The sequence below is a fragment of the Balaenoptera acutorostrata genome, chromosome 3, assembly GCF_949987535.1.
Source record: "Balaenoptera acutorostrata chromosome 3, mBalAcu1.1, whole genome shotgun sequence".
Lineage (NCBI taxonomy): Eukaryota > Metazoa > Chordata > Mammalia > Artiodactyla > Balaenopteridae > Balaenoptera > Balaenoptera acutorostrata.
The window spans coordinates 159,410,505-159,434,178 of record NC_080066.1 but is presented as its reverse complement, the minus strand read 5'-3'; the positions used below and the strand labels follow the sequence as shown (position 1 = coordinate 159,434,178).

General features: G+C 41.7%; 1 protein-coding gene across 4 annotated transcripts in view; it reads left to right on the top strand.

Moving 5' to 3' along the window:
* STON2 (stonin 2) overlaps nt 1-23,674 on the top strand; it is a 153,535-nt gene that overhangs the window by 42,485 nt on the left and 87,376 nt on the right. For all 4 annotated transcript variants that reach the window (XM_057541995.1, XM_057541993.1, XM_057541994.1 and 1 more), the window contains exon 4: nt 19,280-19,474. In XM_057541995.1, coding sequence (XP_057397978.1) covers nt 19,280-19,474 — 195 coding nt within the window. The remainder of the gene's footprint in view (nt 1-19,279; nt 19,475-23,674) is intronic.

Here is a 23,674-nt window from a genome sequence, read left to right as displayed (position 1 = left end):
AGCACCCTCTGGTCAGATGTCTTTGTGTCAGGAGAAAGGGAAAAATGTGTATCTTGGACTCATCCCACGCAGCCTCTCTATGAGTATCCTTTTATGAGAAAATCATCGTGGCCTCAGAGAAATAGGTGGGAAGATGACAAAGGAGGACTGATTAGTGACATTCCTAGTCTGGATTCCTGGAAGCAAAAAGTGGGGCCTTACTCAGCCAGCTTGTTTCATACCTTAACATCCTGGCTTGCAAAGAGAAGTTGGGAAAGAAATGATCACGCACACAGGAGTGCCTAGGTAGAGAAATGTTATCTGGGATACTCCTTTCCCCTCCCCCAGTCCCCATTCATTCACTCCTCCACAGTTTTCTTGACAGAAGAAAAGCAAAACAAAACAAAACACCAAAAAACCCCACAAAATAATTTATCTTTTAAGTTGTGCCACCTAAGAATAAAGTCAAGGGGGCATTGGATTTCAGCCTGGAAGGGGAATGTGCAATTTGCCTTCATTAAAATGCAGGAGGCTGTAGGCATGGGGAGTAAGGGACAAAGAGACTGTCATTAGTGTTAAATCTCTTGTTTTTGTGGCATTAAATGCCAGAAGCTGCACAGGGAACTTAGAGAAGCCCGGGAGTGGTTAGTCCCCACCCTGGTGACCTGGCTACTTTTTATTGTTCACTGACACATACCAAGGGTGACTGGATAGCCAGGAGTAACAGCTAGAGGGGAAAACAACTCCAGAAATGCTTAAATCCATCAAGGGAACCACTTTCTTTTGGACTTCAACTAGGGCAGGGTTTGAAGTGAATAAGTGCCATTGTGGTTGGTTTGGGAAAAAAGGAGCTACCTGATCTCCCTCAGAAAAATATGAATAAAATCGATTGAGTGACAGAGCCTTTCTGTAACTACATATATAGGAAAGAGAGCTGGCACCAATTCTTTGGACCTGAGGATACGAGGAATGAGAGAGCATATAAAAGCGTGCCTTTTGATTCTTTTGTAAAAATTGTTTCTTCCATTAAGACCCCTGAAATTTGGTGAAGGCCAAATGTGGAATTCACATATCTGACTTAACAGGACCACTTGGGCTCAGGCTGTGTTGATAAATATCCTCTTTTTTTTTATATATATATATATATATTTTAGGTTACAAATACAAATTGACTCTTTTTTTTTTTTTAATTAATTTATTTATTTAGTTTTGGCTGCGTTGGGTCTTCGTTTCTGTGCGAGGGCTTTCTCCAGTTGCGGCAAGTGGGGGCCACTCTTCATCGCAGTGCGCGGGCCTCTCACCATCGCGGCCTCTCCTGTTGCGGAGCACAAGCTCCAGACACGGCAGGCTTAGCAATTGTGGCTCACGGGCCCAGTTGCTCCGCGGCATGTGGGATCCTCCCAGACCAGGGCTCGAACCCGTGTCCCCTGCATTGGCAGGCAGATTCTCAACCACTGCGCCACCAAGGAAGCCCCGATAAATATCCTCTTTTGAAAGATTCTTATTAGAATCTTAACTGTCCAACACTTAAACTTCGGACTTAAATTAGCACCAGAATACTGTTCACACCTCCAGTTTGAAGATGCTGTGTGATCGATGTGGGTTACATGGTGAAAAATGTCAAAAAACTTAACTGAAAACTTGTTTGCCAAACTCTGAACTAAATGCACAGATACTCTGTTAAACCATGAGCAGAACCAAAGTTTTTTGTTTCTTTGTTTTGTTTTTTTTCTTAAAGCTTATGGTGGATCTGTTCAAATCAAAATTGAATCTTTATATTGTTCTCTTAAAGAAATATTTTTGAAAATGAACCTAAACCCAAGTGTGTTTTATTCACATTGGGTCCTTTAGCAATAGTGTTTCTGAGGTTGCCTAGTTGCACAAAGCTTTCCTAACTTAGTATTTTGCCTTAAAGAACTTGACTTTAAAATTCTACCATGCACCAGGAAGAATGTAGTAGTTAGCTCCCCTGTCACCTAAAATCTCTACAAAGATTCTCTCAGACCCAAGGCTGATTTCACAGATGTGCATTTTACAAGTGTATGGGTGTGCTTAGAATATGTTTGCAAATGCATGCAAATTGACTGACAGAGCAAAGTTCATCCCCAAATTAAAACAAAATAAAATTAAGGCACTATTATCAACATGAGGCTTCCTGTTCACTCATCATGTTATGTGCTGACCTTCTTCCAGGGACATGGCAGTTTTGCGGCAAAGCCAAGGCTGAATTGGACCCATTATGCAGATACTGCAGGATATGCATAATTACAAGCATAAAAAAAATTTGATTTCCGGAACATTTGTCCCACAGCCCAAGCAAAACACTAGTATTCGCTTGTCCTTCAAATGTCTTCCCTCACAGCGTGGACTGAGGCCTTCCCGTTGTGTCTGGGGAAGCTAATTATTTGGGACCAGAGAAAGAGCCACTTGTTTGGGGGAGGACCAGAGATGCCGTCAGCCATTTAAGAGGGAGGCAGGGGCGGCAGCTGAGAGACTTAATCCTGAAGAAGACTAGCCCATTGGTTAATTTCTGTTATGTTTTTCATTCTGGCTACTGGAGGGTGGGTGAGTGGTGGATGGGGGTGGGATAAGATCCCAGCCATTTGGTGAGTACAGAGACCAGACGCCCTGCATTTGACATGCATATATATTTCTCTCCTCAACAGAGGAGATCTTATTTTCTTTTAATACCTTAAATTATTCTTCTCTGCCTTTAAATGTAATTAATGACCTTTCTGGAATCTGCCTCAGACCATGATGCACTCAGGAATGAATTTAACAGAGCCCTTCTTCCTCGGGGGTCTGCCGCCTCTCTGCCCCTCTCCACTGAGGTCCACTCTGCTCCAATTGCCACCTCTCCTGCTGTTCCCAGAAGTGCATTTCTGCTCTTACTGTTCCCTCAGCTTTTAAAGCTCTTCCCCCACTTTTTCACTCAGAGCTCTGCTCAACATCACCTCCGTTCACCAACTCCCTTTTTCTTTTTTTTTAGATAGATAGACAGATAGATAGATAAATATTTTTTAAAAAATAAAATAAAATAAAAATGAACTTGCATCCCTTCTGGGTGGGAAGTGTCCCTTTTTGATGGAACAGGGAGTTTCTCTGTGTTCTGGGTGAGACTGGGTGCTCTGGGAGCAGTGTTTTGGGGGGTCCCTCCTCAGACAACGTTCAGGGCCCAGCTGCCCTTGGGGAGGGGGTAGCTGAGCTATCGAAACCCCCCATTCACCCCATTTTCAACTAGAGCTGTTCCAGCCATGCTTGTTTCACATGTTGGACGTCTTAAATGATTTCATTTGAAGAAAGAGATATTTGGGGTTTAAAAAAAAGGGAGAGAGAGAGCTGGAAAGCCACTCATCTGAAGAAGAAGCACTAGGCTAGGAATCAGGAAGCCTGGTCTCTCTGCTTTTTCTGGCTTTATATGTCTTTACAGCCCATGTCTCTACCTGAAATTAGGTTATATGCTTATTTGTTTAGTGTCTCTCTTCCCCACTAGAGGAAAGGGACTTTGTCTCTCTCACTTACTCTTTATCCCAGAATATGGTGCATGGACCTTAGTAGGTGCTCACTTTGATTTATTGGATTAATGAATGAAAAGGTGAAAGATGTACATGAAATCTAATGCAGAAACATTATTGTTTATGTGGGCAATGAGCTCTAGGTAGAACTTGAAGGATGGCTTCCTCAGTGAAGTGAAATTTTTTTTTTTTTTAATAAGCAAACTATACCAGCCTCTTCTCCGTCATGCCTTTCTCTTATCAGCTGATGGTTATCATCAGTTTTTGATTCCCACTGTTACGTAGTGCATGTATAAACATACCACATACATATATACATAGATACACACACATACACAGTTACATGTTACACATGTAACATGTACCCATACACATAATATACATTTACATATACGCACATATAACATGTACACTTACATATATACACATACACACATATAACATATACGCCTAACATAACATATACATATTTTATTAAAACTCCAGAATTGTCCTCTTTCAGAGAATATGCTAGCTCACCCAGGGAGCCGTGTGGCCTATCTCACCCTCACCCTCAGTGTGGGACACAAAACACAATAAGCTGCCCAAGCATGCATTAATTAACTCGTTCATTCATGCAAAGAATATTTAGGTGCTGGGAACGCAATTATGAGAAAGTTGGACACCGTCCCTGTTCTCCCCAAGCTGAGGTTAATCCAGCGGTCGGGCAATCTGTTACCCATGAAGCCTTCTGGGGTGAGCAAGCGCTCCTCTGAGCCAGTCCTGGGACAGCTGCTTTGTATTGCCAGCTATGAAATAGCGTGAAAGCCACAAATGAAGAGTCAAATTAGGTCTATTTTGTATTCATGGATGGGCATGTTTATGGCATTGGAAAAATCACTTAGCCCTAGTGAGTAAACATCCAAGTATAAATAAAGGACATGACATCAAAATGTATAGAAGTATTTGAAGTTTTAGTCTACCCAGGATTCCAAAGTATAAAAAGAGAGAACAGTATTTGCTGTATTAATTGTTTCAGCTGACAAAGTTGTAAGTTTATTATTTACTCAAGCAATGGTGCTTTGAGCCCCCACTATTTACCAGTCACTGTTCAAGGCACTGGGGGTACAGTGGGATATTCCTGCCTCATGGAGCTTCCATTCTGCTGGGGAAGCCACACCAGAAACACGATCAAGAAGTAGGTGCAATGTAAGTGTGTTAGATAATGTAAGTGGGAAGAAGAGAAAAATGAGGCAAAGAAAGGGAATAGGGTGAGGGAGGATGTGAAATTTTACAGAAGGTCCGGGCGTGACTCTGAGCAGTAACTTTTGAGCGAAGACTTGAGGGAAGTGAGGAGTGAGCCTTGCAGAAATCAGGGAAGGAGCCTTCTAGGAGGAAGGAACAGCAAGTGACGAGACTCTGGGGAGGCGGCCGTGTTCGTGGAATGTGATTGGAGTGGAGTGAACTAGGGAGAAGTTCGAGAAGAAGATGAGACAGAGAAGTTGAGGGGTCTCAGACCACGTAGGTCCTTGAGGGCACAGTGAGGACATCTCACCTTTACTGTGGGTGAGATGGGAAGCTATGGGAGGGTGTTGAGCCAGAGGTGTGGTGTGATCCCACTAGGCTTGCACAGGTAATTCTAAGACTGTGTGGTTGCTATGTTGCGAGCGGACTGAGAGGAGGAGGATAAATGGAGAAGCAGGAGACCAGGAGACAGCCACTGCGGTGATCCAGGAGAGGATGGTATCTTGGACCAGGGTGGTAGCTTGAAGACGGTGGGAAGTGATTGGATTCCAGGTATATTTTGAAGGTAAGACTAACAGAAGCTGGGATGGACCAAATGTGAGAAGAATCAAGGTTTCATTCTGAACATCTGAAAGGGTGAAGGAGCTGGTGTGGAAGGGATAATAGGAACTTAGTTTTAGTTTCTGACTTGTAAAGTTAGAGATCTACGTCAAGATTTCAAGTCGATTTGTACACAAGTTTATGTCTGGAAGTAATAACTACCACTTAACCCTTTTTGAGTACTTCCTTTGTGCCAAGCATCTTTCCAAGCGCTCTGTCAGTATTAGCCTAATCCCGTTATGAGACCGGCACTGTTTTCAGCTCCATTTTACAGGTGAAAGCACAGAAGAACAGATGTATTAAGTAACTTGTCCCAGGCTCCAGGGCTGAATGTGAACCAGGTGGTCTGGATCCAGAGTCCTTGCGCACAACCTCATAGGAGAGGAGAGAAGGCAGATTTCTATCTTTTTTTCACTTTATTCCTTGCGGGGTGGGTGCAGCTCTGAAGCATCGTGATGATAGTAACCTGCTGCTCGCTGGCCAGGCTGCCGGAGGTCTGGTCCCTGGGAGAAGAGTCAGCTCCAGACCCAGTACTTTCTCTCACTGTCGAACTGATCTTGTGGCCTGAGGGTATTCAATTCAGAACCTAAATAAAATGATTTATCCAAGATTTCTAAGCTGATAAATAAAGTGTATGAGACCAAATGAGAACAGTTTGTAGGATGTAGGGACTTTGCCTCTCCCAGCTGCATTATTCTTAGTTTCTCTTTTAAGGGAGACTTTGGAGTTTTATCTAACAAATGTAAAGAGCTAATGTGAAAATGCAAATAGTTAAAATAGCTTCCTTTCTTGAATAATTAGTCTTTTGATATGTGGTCTTAATAAGCTTTATTATCTACCAAACAAACACAAAGGAACACATTTAAAATGTGTATTAAATTAAAAGGACGACAGCACAACCCACCACCCAGTTTAATAAATAGAGCACTGTCATCACCCACAAGCTGCGTATTTCCCTGCTGATCATGACATCCTTTTTCCAGACATCCTCTTCCCTCCCTCCTCTGTCACCCCCTTCCTGGGTTTTGTGATAACTGCTTTACTTCTTTTTTTAAAAATATTTATTTATTTATTTATTTGGTTGCACCTGGTCTTAGTTGCGGCAAGCAGGCTCCTTAGTTGTGGCATGCGAACTCTTAGTTGCAGCATGCATGTGGGATCTAGTTCCCTCACCAGGGGTTGAACCGGGGCTCCCTGCATTGGGAGTGAGGAATCTTAACAGCTGTGCCACCAGGGAAGTCCCTGCTTTACTTTTCTTAACAGCTTTCCTACCTACATACGCATCGAGAATGACATAAGTGAATTTCCTCTGTTTTCGAACCTTATGTAAGTGGAGTAATACTGCATGTATTATTCTGTGGCTTGCTCCTTTTACACAACATTATTTGTGAGATTTTTCCATGTTGTTGCCTGTAGGTATAGTTCCTTTAGTGTTTATTGCAGTGTATTCCATCTTAGTAATATTCCACAATTCATTTACCCATTCTATGAGCGATGGATATTAGAGTTATTTCTACTTTTCCGCAATTAAGAACGTGCTTCTACGAGCATACTTTTTGTCTTTTCTATGAGCATTCCTATCCTGGTGAACAAGTGCAAGTGATTCTCTTGTATAAAAAAGTCGGAGGGGAATTGCTGTGCTGCAGGGTGTGTTTATTTTCCACTTTCTCGGCTAACTTTGCCACCAACCCTTTTGCTACAGTGGTTCCAGTTTACTCTTCTACCAGCCACATATGAAAGATGCTTTGGCTCCACTTCCCCGCCTACACTGGGATAGTCATGTTTCACTATTTTTGTCACAGGGAGGCAGGGAGAGAGGGAAGGGGGAAGAGTAATGGTATCTCATGTGGTTTTAATCTGCATTTCCTAGATTACTAATGAGGTTGAGTTTCTTTTTTTTCCTTTTCTTTACTTTTTTTTTCCCATTTAGATTTTTTCTTTCGTAAAATACCTAGTGGAGTATTTTTTTGTTGAGGGTATTTCCCTTTTTCTTGCTGATTTCTAGGAGTTCCTTGTGGGTATGATGTGCGGCAGATATTATCTCCTACCCTGTGGGTGGTCTTTTGACTCTTTGTGGTGCCTTTTAGTGAAAAGTGCTTAATTTTAATTATATGAAATTTGTTTATTTTTCTTGTATGCTTGGTACTTTCTTTGTCTTGGTAAAGGAAATCTTTCCCTACCCTGAAGTCATGACCATATTAAGCTATATGCCTTCTAAAATGCATCTTATGTAGTCTTTCACACTTTGACGTTCAGTCCACTTAGAACTGATTTTTCTGTATGGTGTGAAGTAGGAGTCTAATTTCATTTTTTTCCATATAATAGTATTTTCCCAATATTATTTCTGTTGTTTTATTTATTTTAATATATATTTACAAATATATTTATATTATTAAACATTTGATTTCATTCATATCTAAGTAGTGTATTCTGCTTAATATGAGGAAAAAACCATGCTAGGATTTTGATTGAGAGGCAAAACTCTAATCCAATTTAGGGAGAATTAACATCTTTACCTCATTAATTCTTTCAGTTCCTAAATATAGTATATCTCTCCATCTAATAAGGTCTTCCCTATGGTCTGTTAATACACTTTACAAGTATCTCCTCTGGGGCCTTGCCTATCTTTTGTTAAATTTATTACTATATATGCTTCATATTTTTTGTTGCTGTTATAGATGCTCTCTTGTTTTCTTGCTGGTTAAAGACTTTTAAAACTTTTAATACTTTTGCTTTGCAAAAGACCCTGTTAAGAAAATAAGGAGACACTCATGTATGCTGGTGGGAATGTAAAATGGTACAACAACTTTGGAAAACAGTTTGGTAGGTTCTTATAAAACTAAACATGCAATTACCATATAACTCAGCAGTTGTACTCTTGGGCATTTATCCCAGTGAAATGGAAACTTATGTTCATATAAAAACTTGTACAATGTTCATAGCACCTTTATTTATAATAGCCAAGAACTGGAAACAGCCCAGATGTCCTTTAGCAGGTGAATGGCGAAACTAACTGTAGTACATCCATACTATGGAATACTGCTCAGCAGTATAAAGGAATGAAGTATTGATATGTTCAGCAACGTCAGTGAGTGTCAAAGGCATTACGCTGCGAGATAAAAGCCAATTGTAAAAGGTTACATACTGCATGATTCCATTTATAAAGCATTCTTGAAATAACAAAATTATAGAAATGAAAAACAAATTAGTGGTTGCTAGGGGTTTAGGAACAGGGCATGAGGGGAAGAGGTGGGACTGAATATAAAAGGGCAACAGGCAGGATCCTTGTGGCGGTGGAACTGTTGTGTATCTTGACGGTAGCGTGGATACACAAACCTACACGTTGATAACATTACATAGAAATAAATACAACACAGACACGTACCACATGTAAAACTGGGGAACAGGAATAAGATTGGTAATCTTATTTTCTCTTTGCTAGCTTTTAAGATCTTCTCTATGTCTTTGGTCTTGGTGTCGAAAACTCAGCGTCTGTGCACCAGTGCCGAATCGAATTTTGGAAACAAAGTTTTGGGTGAAGTAGAAAAGAATAGCTTTATTGCTTTTCCAGGCAAAGGGGGACACAGTGGGCTCGTGCCCCTCAAAAACTATGTGTCCCAACTTGGGGGGATTTGGTGAAGACTTACAGCAATGATTCAAGGGCAGGGTTGCTGATAAGGATCAGGGTGTGCGAAGGGCCTGCACTCCTTTAATCTGGTCTCAGGTGGTCTCTTGAAGAGTTTCTCTGGTTCCTTTAATCGGAAATGAAGAATGCTAAGTTTTCCATTTGTTGGGGGTTTTAGTTCTGTAAAGAGCTCAAAGATATTTTTATGTGTATCCCTGCCCCAAGGCTGCACTACTGTTTCTAGACTGTTCCTCCCTTGTCTCTGCAATCCCTCCCTTCCCTGATTAGCAACCATTAGAATCTGCCCTGCGGAACTCAGGGAAGGTCACGGAGGCTGGAATCTATTCCCTACAAACAAGAAATGGGGGACACAGAAAAGCTTCTGTGCCCAGGAGCCCCATAGGGTCCTGCTTGGTTTCAGTCTTATATAATTTTGATATCTACTTATGGAGTTATTTTTGGTTACCCTCCTTGAGATACTTCGGGATTTTTAATCTGACAAATAAAATCTTTCATAAATTCTGGGAAATTCTCAGCCAGCATTTTTTCAAGTATTGCCTTCATTCTCTCTCTCTTCTCTTTAGGAACTCAGATTAGATATCTATGGGACCTTCTCACTCTGTCCTCCATGCGTTTTACTCTCTTTCCACTATCAAAGTGGAAATACTTCGACCAGGTTCTCAGACTGGAAGTTTTTCTGACCACACAAGTAGTTTTAGCTGCAAACCCCTATATGGGACAGCTTGTGGTTATAAAACCTCAGATATTTTTCTTCCCCCTCTATCTTGCATCCTTAGCATGGGGTTACTAGTGGGGGTTATTCCTCATTTACCCTTTAACTGAGCCCTTTGAGAATTCTAGCTTTAGGCACCCATCTTCTGTTAGATTTTCCATCTTGGGTAAGTCCTAGGTTTTTTCCCCTTTGCCTTGTCAGAGAGGAAGAAATTTTCCTCTACCCTTCTAGGTTCTTCAGACTGGTCTAACAATTAAATTAACATGAGACAGATTAACAGGAGAAAATCAAACAAAACTTTAATGACACGTATACATGGGAGAGACCCAGAAAAACTGAGTAACTTGTCTTAATGGCTGAAGCCCTCACCTTATATACCATCCTTAGCTAAAGACTTAAGAGGATGTTGAGGGTGGTGAGAGTCTTTGGTGGGAGGTGACCAGGAAAAGCAGAGTAAACAAGGCTGATTATGATGCAGATTTAAGTCCAAGCCTTCTCCACTGATAAGAGTTTCTGGAGGTTTGGTCATCCTCCTCTTGGTATGAGGTACGGCATGAGGGACAAACCCTTACAAATAAGATTTCCCTGACAAATGGAAATTTTTTGTACAAAAGGGTAACTCTTACTTGGTTTTCAGAGTACTTCTCATGTCTGCTGTTTCTTAGAAAATGACCAGTTTAAGACAATTAATATGCCACAGAGACATATTTTAGGGTGGCAAATTCTGTTCCCCTACACCTTCTTCACAAGAGATTGAAAAAATTCAGATTTAGGAGTCTCCCTGGTTTGTACAAAATCCTCAGGGTATAAAAATCAGGTTGTGTGCTCTGCTTACCATTTCTGGGTTCCAGCTTTCACTCGGCCTCTGATAACTCTTTACTTTCTTGCTTACCCTGTAATGTATTGTAAATATTGTTGTTACATTTTATGTAATATTTTACTTTTATTTCCATAATAGTTCAGTGTCTAATCCATGATACTGTAGGAAATAGCAATCCTGTGATAAGCTTTTAAAAGTTCAGCTTTGCTTTTTAAAAAAATTGTTTATTATTATTATTATTATTATTATTATTATAATTATTATTGGCTGTGCCGTGCAGCTTGCACTATCTTAGTTCCCCGACTAGGGATCAAACCCCGGGCCCCAGTAGTGAAAGCGCCGAGTCCTAACCACTGGACTGCCAGGGAATTCCCTTTGCTTTTGTTTTTTTTCTTGGTTGTTTCTCCTTTTTATTTTCAGTGTTTTGATTTTTTTTCCTATGTTTATGTGGGAGTTTTATTTTAACAGTCTGTATTTAATATAGAATATCTGTGTATAGACTTACTGACATAACCAACAAATCCTTACTGAGTGCCTACTTTACACCAGGCACTATTCTAGAAATGGGGATTTGGGGGGAGGAACAATAATTTTTCCTCTACCCTTCTAGGTTCTTAGCTGAGAAACCCCTGTGATAAAAAATTAACAAGAGAAAAACAAACAAGTTTTTTTTTTTAACGTCTTTATTGGAGTATAATTGCTTTTCCATGGTGTGTTAGTTTCTGCTGTATAACAAAGTGAATCAGCTATACATATACATATATCCCCATATCTCCTCCCTCTTGCATCTCCCTCCCATCCTCCCTATCCCACCCCTCTAGATAGTCACAAAGCACCGAGCTTATCGCCCTGTGCTATGTAGCTGCTTCCCACTAGCTATCTGTATTACATTTGGTAGTGTATATATGTCCATGCCGCTCTTTCACTTTGTCCCAGCTTACCCTTCCTACTCCCTGTGGCCTCAAGTCCATTCTCTACGTCTGTGTCTTTTTTTAAAACTTTATTTATTTATTTATTTATTTTTATATTTATGGCTGTGTTGGGTCTTCGTTTCTGTGCGAGGGCTTTCTCCAGTTGTGGCAAGTGGAGGCCACTCTTCATCGCGGTGTGCGGGCCTCTCACTATCGCGGCCTCTCTTGTTGTGGAGCACAGGCTCCAGACGCGCAGGCTCAGTAGTTGTGGCTCACGGGCCCAGTTGCTCCACGGCATGTGGGATCTTCCCAGAACCCGTGTCCCCTGCATTGGCAGGCAGATTCTCAACCACTGCGCCACCAGGGAAGCCCTACGTGTGTGTCTTTATTCCTGTCCTGCCCCTATGTTCTTCAGAACCTTTTTTTTTTTTAGATTCCATATATATGTGTTAGCATACAGTATTTGTTTTTCTCTGTCTGACTTACTTCACTATGTATGACAGACTCTAGGTCCATCCACCTCACTACAAATAACTCAATTTCGTTTCTTTTTATGGCTGAGTAATATTCCATTGTATATATGTGCCACATCTTTATCCATTCATCTGTCGATGGACACTTAGGTTGCTTCCATGTCCTGGCTTTGTAAATAGTGCTGCAATGAACGTTGTGGTATATGACTCTTTTTGAATTATGGTCTTCTCAGGGTATATGCCTAGTAGTGTGATTGCTGGGTTGTATGGTAGTTCTATTTTTAGTTTTTTAAGGAACCTCCATACTGTTCTCCATAGTGTCTGTATTAATTTACATTCGCACCAACAGTGCAAGAGGGCTCCCTTTTTTCCACACCCTCACCAGCATTTATTGTTTGTAGAGTTTTTGATGATGGCCATTTTGACTGGTATGAGGTGATACCTCACTCTAGTTTTGATTTTCATTTCTCTAACGATGAATGATGTTGAGCATCCTTTCATGTGTTTGTTGGCAATCTGTATATCTTCTTTGGAGAAATGTCTATTTAGGTCTTCTGCCCATTTTTGGATTGGGTTGTTTGTTTCTTTGATATTGAGCTGCATGAGCTGCTTGTAAATTTTGGAGATTAATCCTTTGTCAGTTGTTTCAGTTGCAAATATTTTCTCCCATTCTGAGGGTTGTCTTTTTGTCTTGTTTATGTTTTCCTTTGCTGTGCAAAAGCTTTTAAGTTTCATAGGTCCCGTTTGTTTATTTTTGTTTTTATTTCCATTTCTCTAGGAGGTGGCTCAAAAAGGATCTTGCTGTGATTTATGTCATAGAGTGTTCTGCCTCTGTTTTCCTCTAAGAGTTTTATAGTGTCTGGCCTTACATTTAGGTCTTTAATCCATTTTGAGTTTATTTTTGTGTGTGGTGTTAGGAAGTGTTCTTATTTCATTCTTTTACATGTAGCTGTCCAGTTTTCCCAACACCACTTATTGAAGAGACTGTCTTTTCTCCATTGTATATTCTTGCCTCCTTTATCAAAAATAAGGTGATCATATGTGTGTGGGTTTATCTCTGGGCTTTCCATCCTGTTCCATTGATCTATATTTCTGTTTCTGTGCCAGTACCATACTGTTTTGATTACTGTAGCTTTGTAGTATAGTCTGAAGTCTGGGAGCCTGGTTCCTCCAGCTCCGTTTTTCTTTCTCAAGATTGCTTTGGCTATTCAGGGTCTTTTGTGTTTCCATACAAATTGTGAAATTTTTTGTTCTAGTTCTGTGAAAAATGCCATTGGTAGTTTGATAGGGATTGCACTGAATCTGTAGATTGCTTTGGGTAGTAGAGTCATTTTCACAATGTTGATTCTTCCAATCCAAGAACATGGTATATCTCTCCATCTATTTGTATCATCTTTAATTTCTTTCACCAGTGTCTTATAGTTTTCTGCATACAGGTCTTTTGTCTCCCTAGGTAGGTTTATTCCTAGGTATTTTATTCTTTTTATTGCAGTGATAAATGGGAGTGTTTCCTTAATTTCTCTTTCAGATTTTACATCATTAGTGTATAGGAATGCATGAGATTTCTGTGCATTATTTTTGTATCCTGCTACTTTACCAAATTCGTTGATTAGCTCTAGTAATTTTCTGGTAGCATCTTTAGGTTTCTCTATGTATAGTATCATGTCATCTGCAAAACAGTGACACTTTACTTCTTGTTTTCTGATTTGGATTCCTTTTATTTCTCTTCCTTCTCTGATTGCTGTGGCTAAAACGTCTAAAACTATGTTGAATAATAGTGGTGAGAGTGGACAGCCTTGTCTTGTTCCTGATCTTAGAGGAAATGGTTTCAATTTTTCACCATTGAGAATGATGTTGGCTGTGGGTTTGTCATATATATATGGCTTTTATTATGTTGAGGTAAGTTCCCTCTATGCCTACTTTCTGGAGGGTTTTTATCATAAATGGATGTTGAATTTTGTCAAAAGCTTTTTCTGCATCTATTTAGATGATCATATGGTTTTTCTCCTTCAATTTGTTAATATGGTGTACCACATTGATTGATTTGCATATATTGAAGAATCCTTGTATTCCTGGGATAAACCCCACTTGATCATGGTGTGTGATCCTTTTAATGTGCTGTTGGATTCTGTTTGCTAGTATTTTGTTGAGGATTTTTGCATCTATGTTCATCAGTGATATTGGCCAGTAGTTTTCTTTCTTTGTGACATCTTTATCTGGTTTTGGTGTCAGCGTGATGGTGGCCTCATAGAATGAGTTTGGGAGTGTTCCTCCCTCTGCTATATTTTGGAAGAGTTTGAGAAGGATAAGTGTTAGCTCTTCTCTAAATGTTTGAGAGAATTCGTCTGTGAAGCCATCTGGTCCTGGGCTTTTGTTTGTTGGAAGATTTTTAATCACAGTGTCAATTTTAGTGCCTGTGATTGGTCTGTTTATATTTTCTATTTCTTCCTGGTTCAGTCTCGGAAGGTTGTGTTTTTCTAAGAATTTGTCCATTTCTTCCAGGTTGTCCATTTTATTGGCATATAGTTGCTTGTAGTAATCTCTCATGATCCTTTGTATTTCTTCAGTGTCAGTTGTTACTTCTCCTTTTTCATTTCTAATTCTACTGATTTGAATCATCTCTCTTTTTTTCTTGATGTGTCTGGCTAATGGTTTATCAATTTTGTTTATCTTCTCAAAGAACCAGCTTTTAGTTTTATTGATGTTTGCTACTGTTTCCTTCATTTCTTTCTGATCTGGTCTTTATGATTTCTTTCCTTCTGCTAACTTTGGGGATATTTTGTTGTTCTTTCTCCAATTGCTTTAGGTGTAAGGTTAGGTTGTTTATTTGAAATGTTTCTTGTTTCTTGAGGTAGGATTATATTGCTATAAACTTCCCTCTTAGAACTGCTTTTGCTGTATCCCATAGGTTTTGGGTCATCATGTTTTCAGTGTCATTTGTTTCTCGGTATTTTTTGATTTCCTCTTTGATTTCTTCAGTGATCTCTTGGTTATTTAGTAGTGTATTGTTTAGCTTCCATGTGTTTGTATTTTTTACAGATTTTTTCCTGTAATTGACATATAGTCTTGTAGCGTTGTGATTGGAAAAGATACTTGATATGATTTCAGTTTTCTTAAGTTTACCAAAGCTTGATTTGTGACCCAAGATATGATCTATCCTGGAGAATGTTCCGTGAGCACTTGAGAAAAATGTGTATTCTGTTGTTTTTGGGTGGAATGTCCTATAAATATCAATTAAGTCCATCTTGTTTAATGTATCATTTAAAGCTTGTGTTTCCTTATTTATTTTCATTTTGGATGATCTGTCCATTGGTGAAAGTTGGGTTTTAAAGTCCCCTACTATGATTGTGTTACTGTCGCTTTCCCCTTTTATGGCTGTTAGCATTTGCCTTATATATTGAGGTGCTCCTATGTTGGGTGCATAAATATTTACAGTTGTTATATGTTCTTCTTGGATTGATCCTTTGATCATTATGTAGTGTCCTTCTTTGTCTCTTGTGATAGTGTTTGCTTTAAAGTCTATTTTGTCTGTTATGAGAATTGCTACTCCAGCTTTCTTTTGATTTCCATTTGCATGGAATAACATTTTTCATTCCCTCACTTTCAGTCTGTATGTGTCCCTAGGTCTGAAGTGGGTCTCTTGTAGACAGCATATGTATGGGTCTTGTTTTTGTATCCATTCAGCCAGTCTATGTCTTTTGGTTGGAGCATTTAATCCATTTACATTTAAGGTAGTTATCGATATGTATGTTCCTATTACCATTTTCTTAATTGTTTTGGGTTTGTTATTGTAGGTCTTTTCCTTCTCTTGTGCTTCCTGCCTAGAGAAGTTCCTTTAGCATTTGCTGTAAAGCTGGCTTGGTGGTGCTGAATTCTCCTAATTAGCTTTTGCTTGTCTGTAAAGGTTTTAATTTCTCCGTTGAATCTGAATGAGATCCTTGCTGGGTAGAGTAATCTTGGTCGTAGGTTTTTCCCTTTTATCACTTTAAATATGTCCTGCCACTCCCTCCTGGCTTGCAGAGTTTCTGCTGAAAGATCAGCTGTTAACCTTATGGGGATTCCCTTGTATGTTGTTTTTCTCTTGCTGCTTTTAATATTTTTTCTTTGTATTTTAATTTTTGATAGTTTGATTAGTATGTGTCTTGGCATGTTTCTCTTTGGATTTATCCTGTATGGGACTCTCTGTGCTTCCTGGACTTGATTTACTGTTTTCCTGTATTAGGGAAGTTTTCAACTATAATCTCTTCAAATATTTTCTCAGTCCCTTTCTTTTTCTCTTCTAATTCTGGGACTGCTATAATTCAAATGTTGGTGCATTTAATATTGTCTCAGAGGTCTCTGAGACTGTCCTCAATTCTTTTCATTGTTTTTTCTTTATTCTGCTCTGTGGTAGTTATTTCCACTATTATATCTTCCAGGTCACTTATCCGTTATTCCCCTATTGATTCCTTCTAGAGAATTTTAAATTTCATTTATTGTGTTGTTCATCATTGTTTGTTTCCTCTTTAGTTCTTCTAGGTCCTTGTTAAACATTTCTTGTATTTTGTCCATTCTATTTCCAAGATTTTGGATCATCTTTACTATCATTACTCTGAATTCTTTTTCAGGTAGACTGCCTATTTCCTCTTCATTTGTTAGGTCTGGTGGGTTTTTACCTTGCTCTTTCCTCTGCTGTGTGTTTCTCTGTCTTCTCATTTTGCTTAACTTACTGTGTTTGGGGGTCTCCTTTTTGCAGGCCGCAGGTTCGTAGTTCCCATTGTTTTTGGTGTCTGCCCCCAGTGGGCAAGGTTGGTTCAGTGGGTTGTGTAGGCTTCCTGGTGGAAGGGAATGGTGCCTGTGTTCTGGTGAATGAGGCTGGATCTTGTCTTTCTGGTGGGCAGGACCACATCCAGTGGTGTGTTTTGGGGTGTCTGTGACCTTATTATGATTTTAGGCAACCTCTCTGCTAATGGGTGTGGTTCCTGTCTTGCTAGTTGTTTGGCATAGGGTGTCCAGCCCTGTAGCTTGCTGGTCATTGAGTGGAGTTGGGTCTTAGCGTTGAGATGGAGATCTCTGGGAGAGCTTTCGCCATTTGATATTATGTGGAACCAGGAGGTATCTGATGGACCAGTGTCCTGAACTCGGCTCTCCCACCTCAGCAGCACAGGCCTGACACCCAGCTGGAGCACCAAGACCCTGTCCGCCACATGGCTGCCTGCAGTCCAGAGTCCCTGGGACGTAGCTCTGAGCGGCTCCCCAGAAGTTTAATAAACACGTATACTCCTGTATACATGGGAGGTACCCAGAAAAAATGAATAACTCCCTGAAATGGCCCAAGCCACCACCTTAAATAGTAGCTCAAGACAAAAGAGGATGTTGGGGGAAGGAATAGGCCAGTTTGGGAAAGTTACCAGGTTACCCTGGTAAACAAGGGTAAGGTTGTTATGCAGATTTGAGTCCAGGCCTTCTCTGCTGGTAAAGTGTCTCTAGAGATTTGGACCTCCTCCTATTCCTGGTACAGAGAGGGAGACACCTTTACAAATGGAGATTTCCCTTATAAATGTAAATGTCCCTTACAATAGGGTAACTTTCACTGAATTTTCAGAGCTTCTCCCTCATCAGCTGTTTCTAAAAAATAATGAGGCTAAAATAATCCTTATGCCAAAAAGGCATGTTTTTGGGTAGCAAATCCTGCTGGCCTTCAGGGTAGAAGAGTGAACAATAATGAACCAAAATCCTTGCCCCCAAGGAGCTTGAATTCTAGCGGGGAAGACATTGGATATATAGGATGTTAGACAGAGATAACGTTAAGAAGTAATAAAGCAGAGAAGGGGACTTGTATCTTTGGAGAGAATAGCTTAGGAGTACCTCACTGAGAAGGTGACATTTTTAAGGAAAACGGGGTGTGAGCCATAAGCATTCCAGATAGAGAAAAGATCTATATGTTTTATAAATGCCTAAGAAAATAGAATGAAAATTCTCTGTAGTTTCATATTTACACCATGTCGCAGATATTGCTATTTATTTATTCATTTTCCTCTTAAATCTCAGTATCTCTTCCTGTTTCTGAACCCAACACCATAATTTCGATTCTCCAGCCAGGAGGCCTGACTGACTCTATGTTTTTGGACAAGCTACTTAACCTCTTTGTGTCCGTTACCTCCTGTGTAAAGGAAGACCACTGTCTAACTCTCAGGATCCATGGGCAAAATGAGATGACATTTGTAAAAGTGTCTGACATTTCATGGGTACTCAATAATTGCTAGTTTCTTTCTTTTTTTTAATTCTTCCTTCCCTGTCCACACTCTTTTCAGCACTTGTTTTCAGTACTTGTCAGTAAATTCGCAATAAGATTCTTATGCAACACGGTGGAGAAACCATGTGATAGGCAATTAACCAAAGACAAATTAGGAACATTAGGAAACTTGATTTTAAAAAAAAGAAACTTTCCGAAGTGGTTTTTGCTAAATTTGGTGCTCAAGATTACAGAGAGAAAGCCAAGCCCTGTGCACTTCCCCCTTAAAGATATTTTTCATTGTAAGCCAGGTCAGCAGTCCTAGTAGATCTCAATTTGTATATGTAACAGTCTACAGATTCTCCAGTTACAGTCAAACTGAAGGCAAGCAGAGACATATCACATTCGTATGCAGATACATCTATATTCACATTCTTATCCCCTAATCCAACCTAGCTCTAATTTTGCAGTGCAAATTGGTGAGTTTTCTTGAGCGTGTCGGTGTGCCACTAAAAATGGAGGAAGTGTAAGGGTAAGTGTGAAACTGCATGTAGTTTACGTCTGAATGAAGCCGAAACCTGGGTTTAGAAATAAAGGTAGAGCCTAGGGACTTCGCAGGTGGCGCAGTGGTTAAGAATCTGCCTGCCAATGCAGGGGACACAGGTTTGAGCCCTGGTCCTGGGGAGATCCCACATGCTGCGGAGCAGCTAAGCCTGTATGCCACAACTACTGAGCCTGTGCGCCTAGAGTCCGTGCTCTGCAAGAAGAGAAGCCACCGCAATGAGAAGCCCGCGCACCGCAACGAAGAGTAGCCCCCGTTTGCCGCAACTAGAGAAAGCCCGTGGGCAACAACGAAGACCCAATGCAGCCAAGAAAAAAATAAATAAATAAAGTAGAGCCTAAAATCACTCATATTCTTTGGTGAGCTTATCTTTGATTTGAGGGTCATTAGACCTTAATTGTAATACCAGTATTGATACTGACTCACTGTGGGGTCTCAGTCAGTTAGTTTTCCCTGTCTGCATCATGAATGACACTTCCTTGCCTTGTACGGCTGTTGAGGTTTCATAGTGCTTGTGTTGTTTTAGTGCTTGTCTGACTTTCATAACATCGAAGTCAGACAAGCACTAAAGATAACGTACAACTATTTATACTGTATGTTTTTGGTTTTCCGTCTGTCCCCAGCCATATCATTGACCATGCCCTGCTGGACGTGCCCTTCCTTCAGCTCCCTGAGGAGATGCCCTCTGCCCTCCGAGAGCAGCTGGACCACACATTCTGAAGACACCAGTAGTCCTAGTTTTGGCCCCTCGTACACAGACCTGCAGCTCATCAGTGCTGAGGAGCAGAGTGGCCTGGCTTCCAGGGCCGACTCGACTGGTAAGATGGAGCCCAAAGCCAGAGGGCTCTGCAAATCACTTTTGGTGACCTGTTGCCACTCATCAAATCTCTGCAGCCAGCTTTGTTTGCAGAATGAGTTCAGGCATAGTCATCCAGTCAAAAAGCTAGAATCCTGAGTGGTTCAAAATTGCATTGGGAAAAAACATTCACACAGATTGGCTGGTTGGTTGGCAGGTTATCAATACTGGGAAACCATTTGACAGTATATCTTAAGGGGTTGTTTTCTGACTGTTCTGTACAAGTACGGTTCCCTGTCAATTTATTTTCTCCTTGGTTAACCGAACTATGTGTAATATGCACAAGGCTGAATCTTTCATCCTACCACCCACGCACCTTCCCTGTTCAGCAAGAGGGAGGTTAGATTTAAGCAGAGAAAAAGTAAATGTTACGTGCAGTGGAATGAGAATCAGGATGCAGCCGCTGTGTCCAGAGTACAGATCATTTTGCAGTTCTGTTTTTTCTGTTGTGCCTGGATTGAGCTATGCACCAGTCTATAACATCCCATGTTCTCATTTATTACATTTCCGGTAGGTGTAGGGTGGAATGCTGGCTGGCTTTGCAGGTAGAATATGGGCCTGTCAGCAAGCACTGTATTATGGGTTGGGTTTAGGGCAGCATTGGAAAGATGTTGTGTGTGGTTAGTGTTTTGGTTATTTGGCCCAAGGGATTGCTTTCCTTTGAAAGTGATAGAGTTACTGATGGTTTCTCTGTGGACAAATTTACCCAGTGTGTCCAACAATATTTGTTTTTCCTTCTCAAAGGTGTGCTTTAGGAATTTGTCTCTGGATCATTTTTCAAATTTGGGTAACATTTGTCCTCATGGTGTGTGCTACTGGGAGGTTCTACAAGTAGAAAGAGTGATCCCTCTTGCAGACTAAAGGGTTCAGACAGGATTTAGTTTGGTATTTGATAATATTGCAAGGAATCCTAGTTTATGATGGTCTCTCTGTCTCTCTTCACAAGCCACAGTTCTTTATTGCATTTTGTTTGCACCGACACACTCAATTCTGGTTGATGCCCTGTGACGGATGATCTTGATCAGCGGCTGAAATACGCCCCCACAACCCCCTCTCCACCCTGGGGAGCATTTCATGGGTGGGAGCATCTTGTGGATGGGAAGTCACAAGCTGAGGTGGTGAGGAAGAGAGGCGGTGCTTGCCTCCCGTTTGCGTCTCCTTGCTCTCAACCTCTTTGCCAAGCCTTCCCGTGGAGGAGGCTAAGAGCACACAGACGCTGGAGTCACACTGCTCAGGTTCAGATCCTCCTTCTACCATTGTGACCTTGGGCAAGATTCTTAGTATCTTTACGACTCAGTTTCCCCATCTGAAAAATGGCCGTAATAATAGTACTTACCTCAGCCAAATTATTACTCACTCCAAGTGAGACAGTTTATGTACAACAACTTAACATAATGCTTCACACAGAATGAATGATCGTCAAGGATGTGATTTCTTCTCTCTCCTGCCCCAGGGTTCTTATTGCTTTAGAGAAGTAGAGGTGGGCTCCTCACTGCAGGAAAAGTCAAGATCTCTAGGCTCAGGCTGGTTTTTTTGGTGGCCTCTTTACTTAGGTGAAAATTGCTTTAATTCCTAGAGGTTCAAATGATGAACATCGGAGTCCTAGCCTGAACTGGACATTGTTAATCTGTCCCCAAAGCTTATAATTATGTTTAGTATCTCCCTTTTCATTGAGAAAGCCTCCTCCCCTGTGTTGTTTTGGTCAGGGTCCTAGCAGGAAGCAGATGGTGCCCTCAGAGGGGTTTATCTGAAGAGAGTTCAATGAAAGAACTGCTTACAGAGGCAACAAGACCTAGATTCATGGAAGAGGGTCTGCCCCACAGGTGCTATGGCTATAGAAAGAACGACACCGCTGCCAGAGACTTGGCAAAGTGGGGAGAGAGGGGGGAGTAAATACCCAGATCTTGTGTTGGTCCTCCCATCAGCAGATCTTGTCGGAAACCAAAGGGCGTGGAGCCCTGGTGAGGCAGTCCACAGCGGTCAGCCACCAGGCCACAGAGCAGGTGGAGAGAGGTGGGGAATGGCTTTGGAGTGAGGGGTGGAGGTGAAGCAAATGGAGAATAGCCAACACACTTTGGTCCCTACCAGGAACTAAATGTCCTGCAGGCTGGGGTCACTCCAGAGACACAAATGCAAAACCAGGCCTAGAGAATGATGAGTGATGCTCTCGGTTCCCTCCTTCAGCAGGAGGCGGTTTCTGCAGCTACAGGGAGGCTAGAGGTATGGCCTTTTAGCAACCGTCCTCTTTTGCAGAAGTGGTAATAATCATAGCCAGGACTTTCTGAGTGTGTGCTGTGTGTCCGATGTGGATTATCTCTGCCTTTACAAGAATCCTGCTGGCAGGCATCATTCTCATATCCTAGTTGACCCTGAGTCTGTAGAAGGTTAAGAGACTTGTCTAAGAGAACACCGCTAAGGAATGGACAAATCTGTGTCTCAGTCAAAGTTCCAAAGCCTTTTCCACTTTTCCAGTGGCTCCCAAACCTGGCAGTGCCACAGAGTCATCATGTTATCGATTTGCTGTTACCTTCCAGACCTTCTGTACAGATAGGTATAGAGGATATATATATATATATATATATACCAGAGCTTGAGGGAAAAGCTCCTGTTTCCTTAACAGATAGGAGTTCTTACAGATAACTGCGCTGTGCCCACTGTATTGTGTTACATAAAGAAGTTTCTGGACACTGCATTTTGAAAAGAAATATCCTAATTCTTTAGTCTTCAGGCAAGGACCCAGATGGGCCCAGGTGCTAGCAGTGCCCCCATCTGCTTATGATGGAGAGGTCTTCCTTTGCGTCTTACCTCCAGTCACTCTCCAGAACCAGAGGTGGGAACCGGTGTGCCTCCAGGGCCCTGGAAGATGAGAGGCAGTGAGGTGAGTAGCTCAGAGGGCAGTTCCCCAGGCCGTGTGGACGGTGTCTGGATGCAGCCTTCGCTGTGGGAACCCCATGAGGTTCTTCCCGAACATCCTGACCGATGCCAACAGGGTGGAGTTCTGGCTTTGAAAAGCCTTTAACTCGTCCTGACTCCCAGGATAGAAGGAAGATAAGGAAAAACAAGGTTTAGGAGGACGACCAAGTATTTCTAAGCCTGTGGCACTTACCCATCTACCCCAGCAATGGGGAATTTACAGATGCTTTCAGTTGAGCTATTGAGAGGGTAATTATTGCCTACTCCTTTATTGCCCCAAAGAGGACTGTAAACCATATGCGTTGTGGGATGGGATCCGAGAGGGGCTTCGTGATCCTCAGCAGTGAGCCGGGGTAAGTGGAGAGACGCTGCGGGGTTTCAGGATGATGGGTTCCTGTGCTGAGGGCTTGGGGGTCCTTGGGAGGACCTTCCTTGGGGAGACTTCTGTCATTTATCTGCCCACTCTCGACCCCCATGTCCTTTAGCATTGCGGAGGGAAGAAGAGGGTGAAGAGAAGTTGCCCCGCCGGCCCGGGGGTTTCCCTGGGGATGCGGCTGGGGCAGATGCTCCGTGATTCATCTCCTATGTGGAGCGGGATTATGGTGGCCCAGGCCCGGCCTGTTTCCCTGGCTCTGTTGCTCTGTACCAGGCCGCAGCAAGCCATACCTCCTCCCTGTCCTCCGCGGCAGGAGTCCTGCAGGAAGTTGGCATCCCACAGGGCAATCCCGATTCCCAGCATAATTGTGGAGGGAAAGACTCTGTGATCAGCCTACACTTTCTTCTCGTTTTCTCACTAAGGGGATAATTAGGAGGAGGAAGGCAAACAAATCCCAAATCCCCTCACCTTGGTTAAATCACGGGGTGTGGGCAGAGCTGGAGAGCAGTGTAGATGTTTGCTATGGGGTTCAGCTTTCCAGTGCAAATGGCAAAAGTGGGAATAGGCAAGATCCCTAAGAGCACCCCCTGTCTCCCCAGGGCCCCCTTTCCCTAGATGACAGGCACACCCTGTCATCTTCACCAGTCAGAGTAGCTCTGTAATGCCCCTAGTCTTACCTGAGTTGATAAATGGTAAGAGGGTCGAAGGAATAAAAATAAGCCTTCTGCCTTGGAAGTCCATTGCAACCAAGAGAAGAGAAAACACAGAAATGTTTGCAGTAGCACAAGCTGCTGTTAAGTAGTGGGCCTCCATTTTGGTTTTCTTTCATGCACGAGAAAGGTGTGGGTTTAAGTGTGGGATGAGAATGCTCAG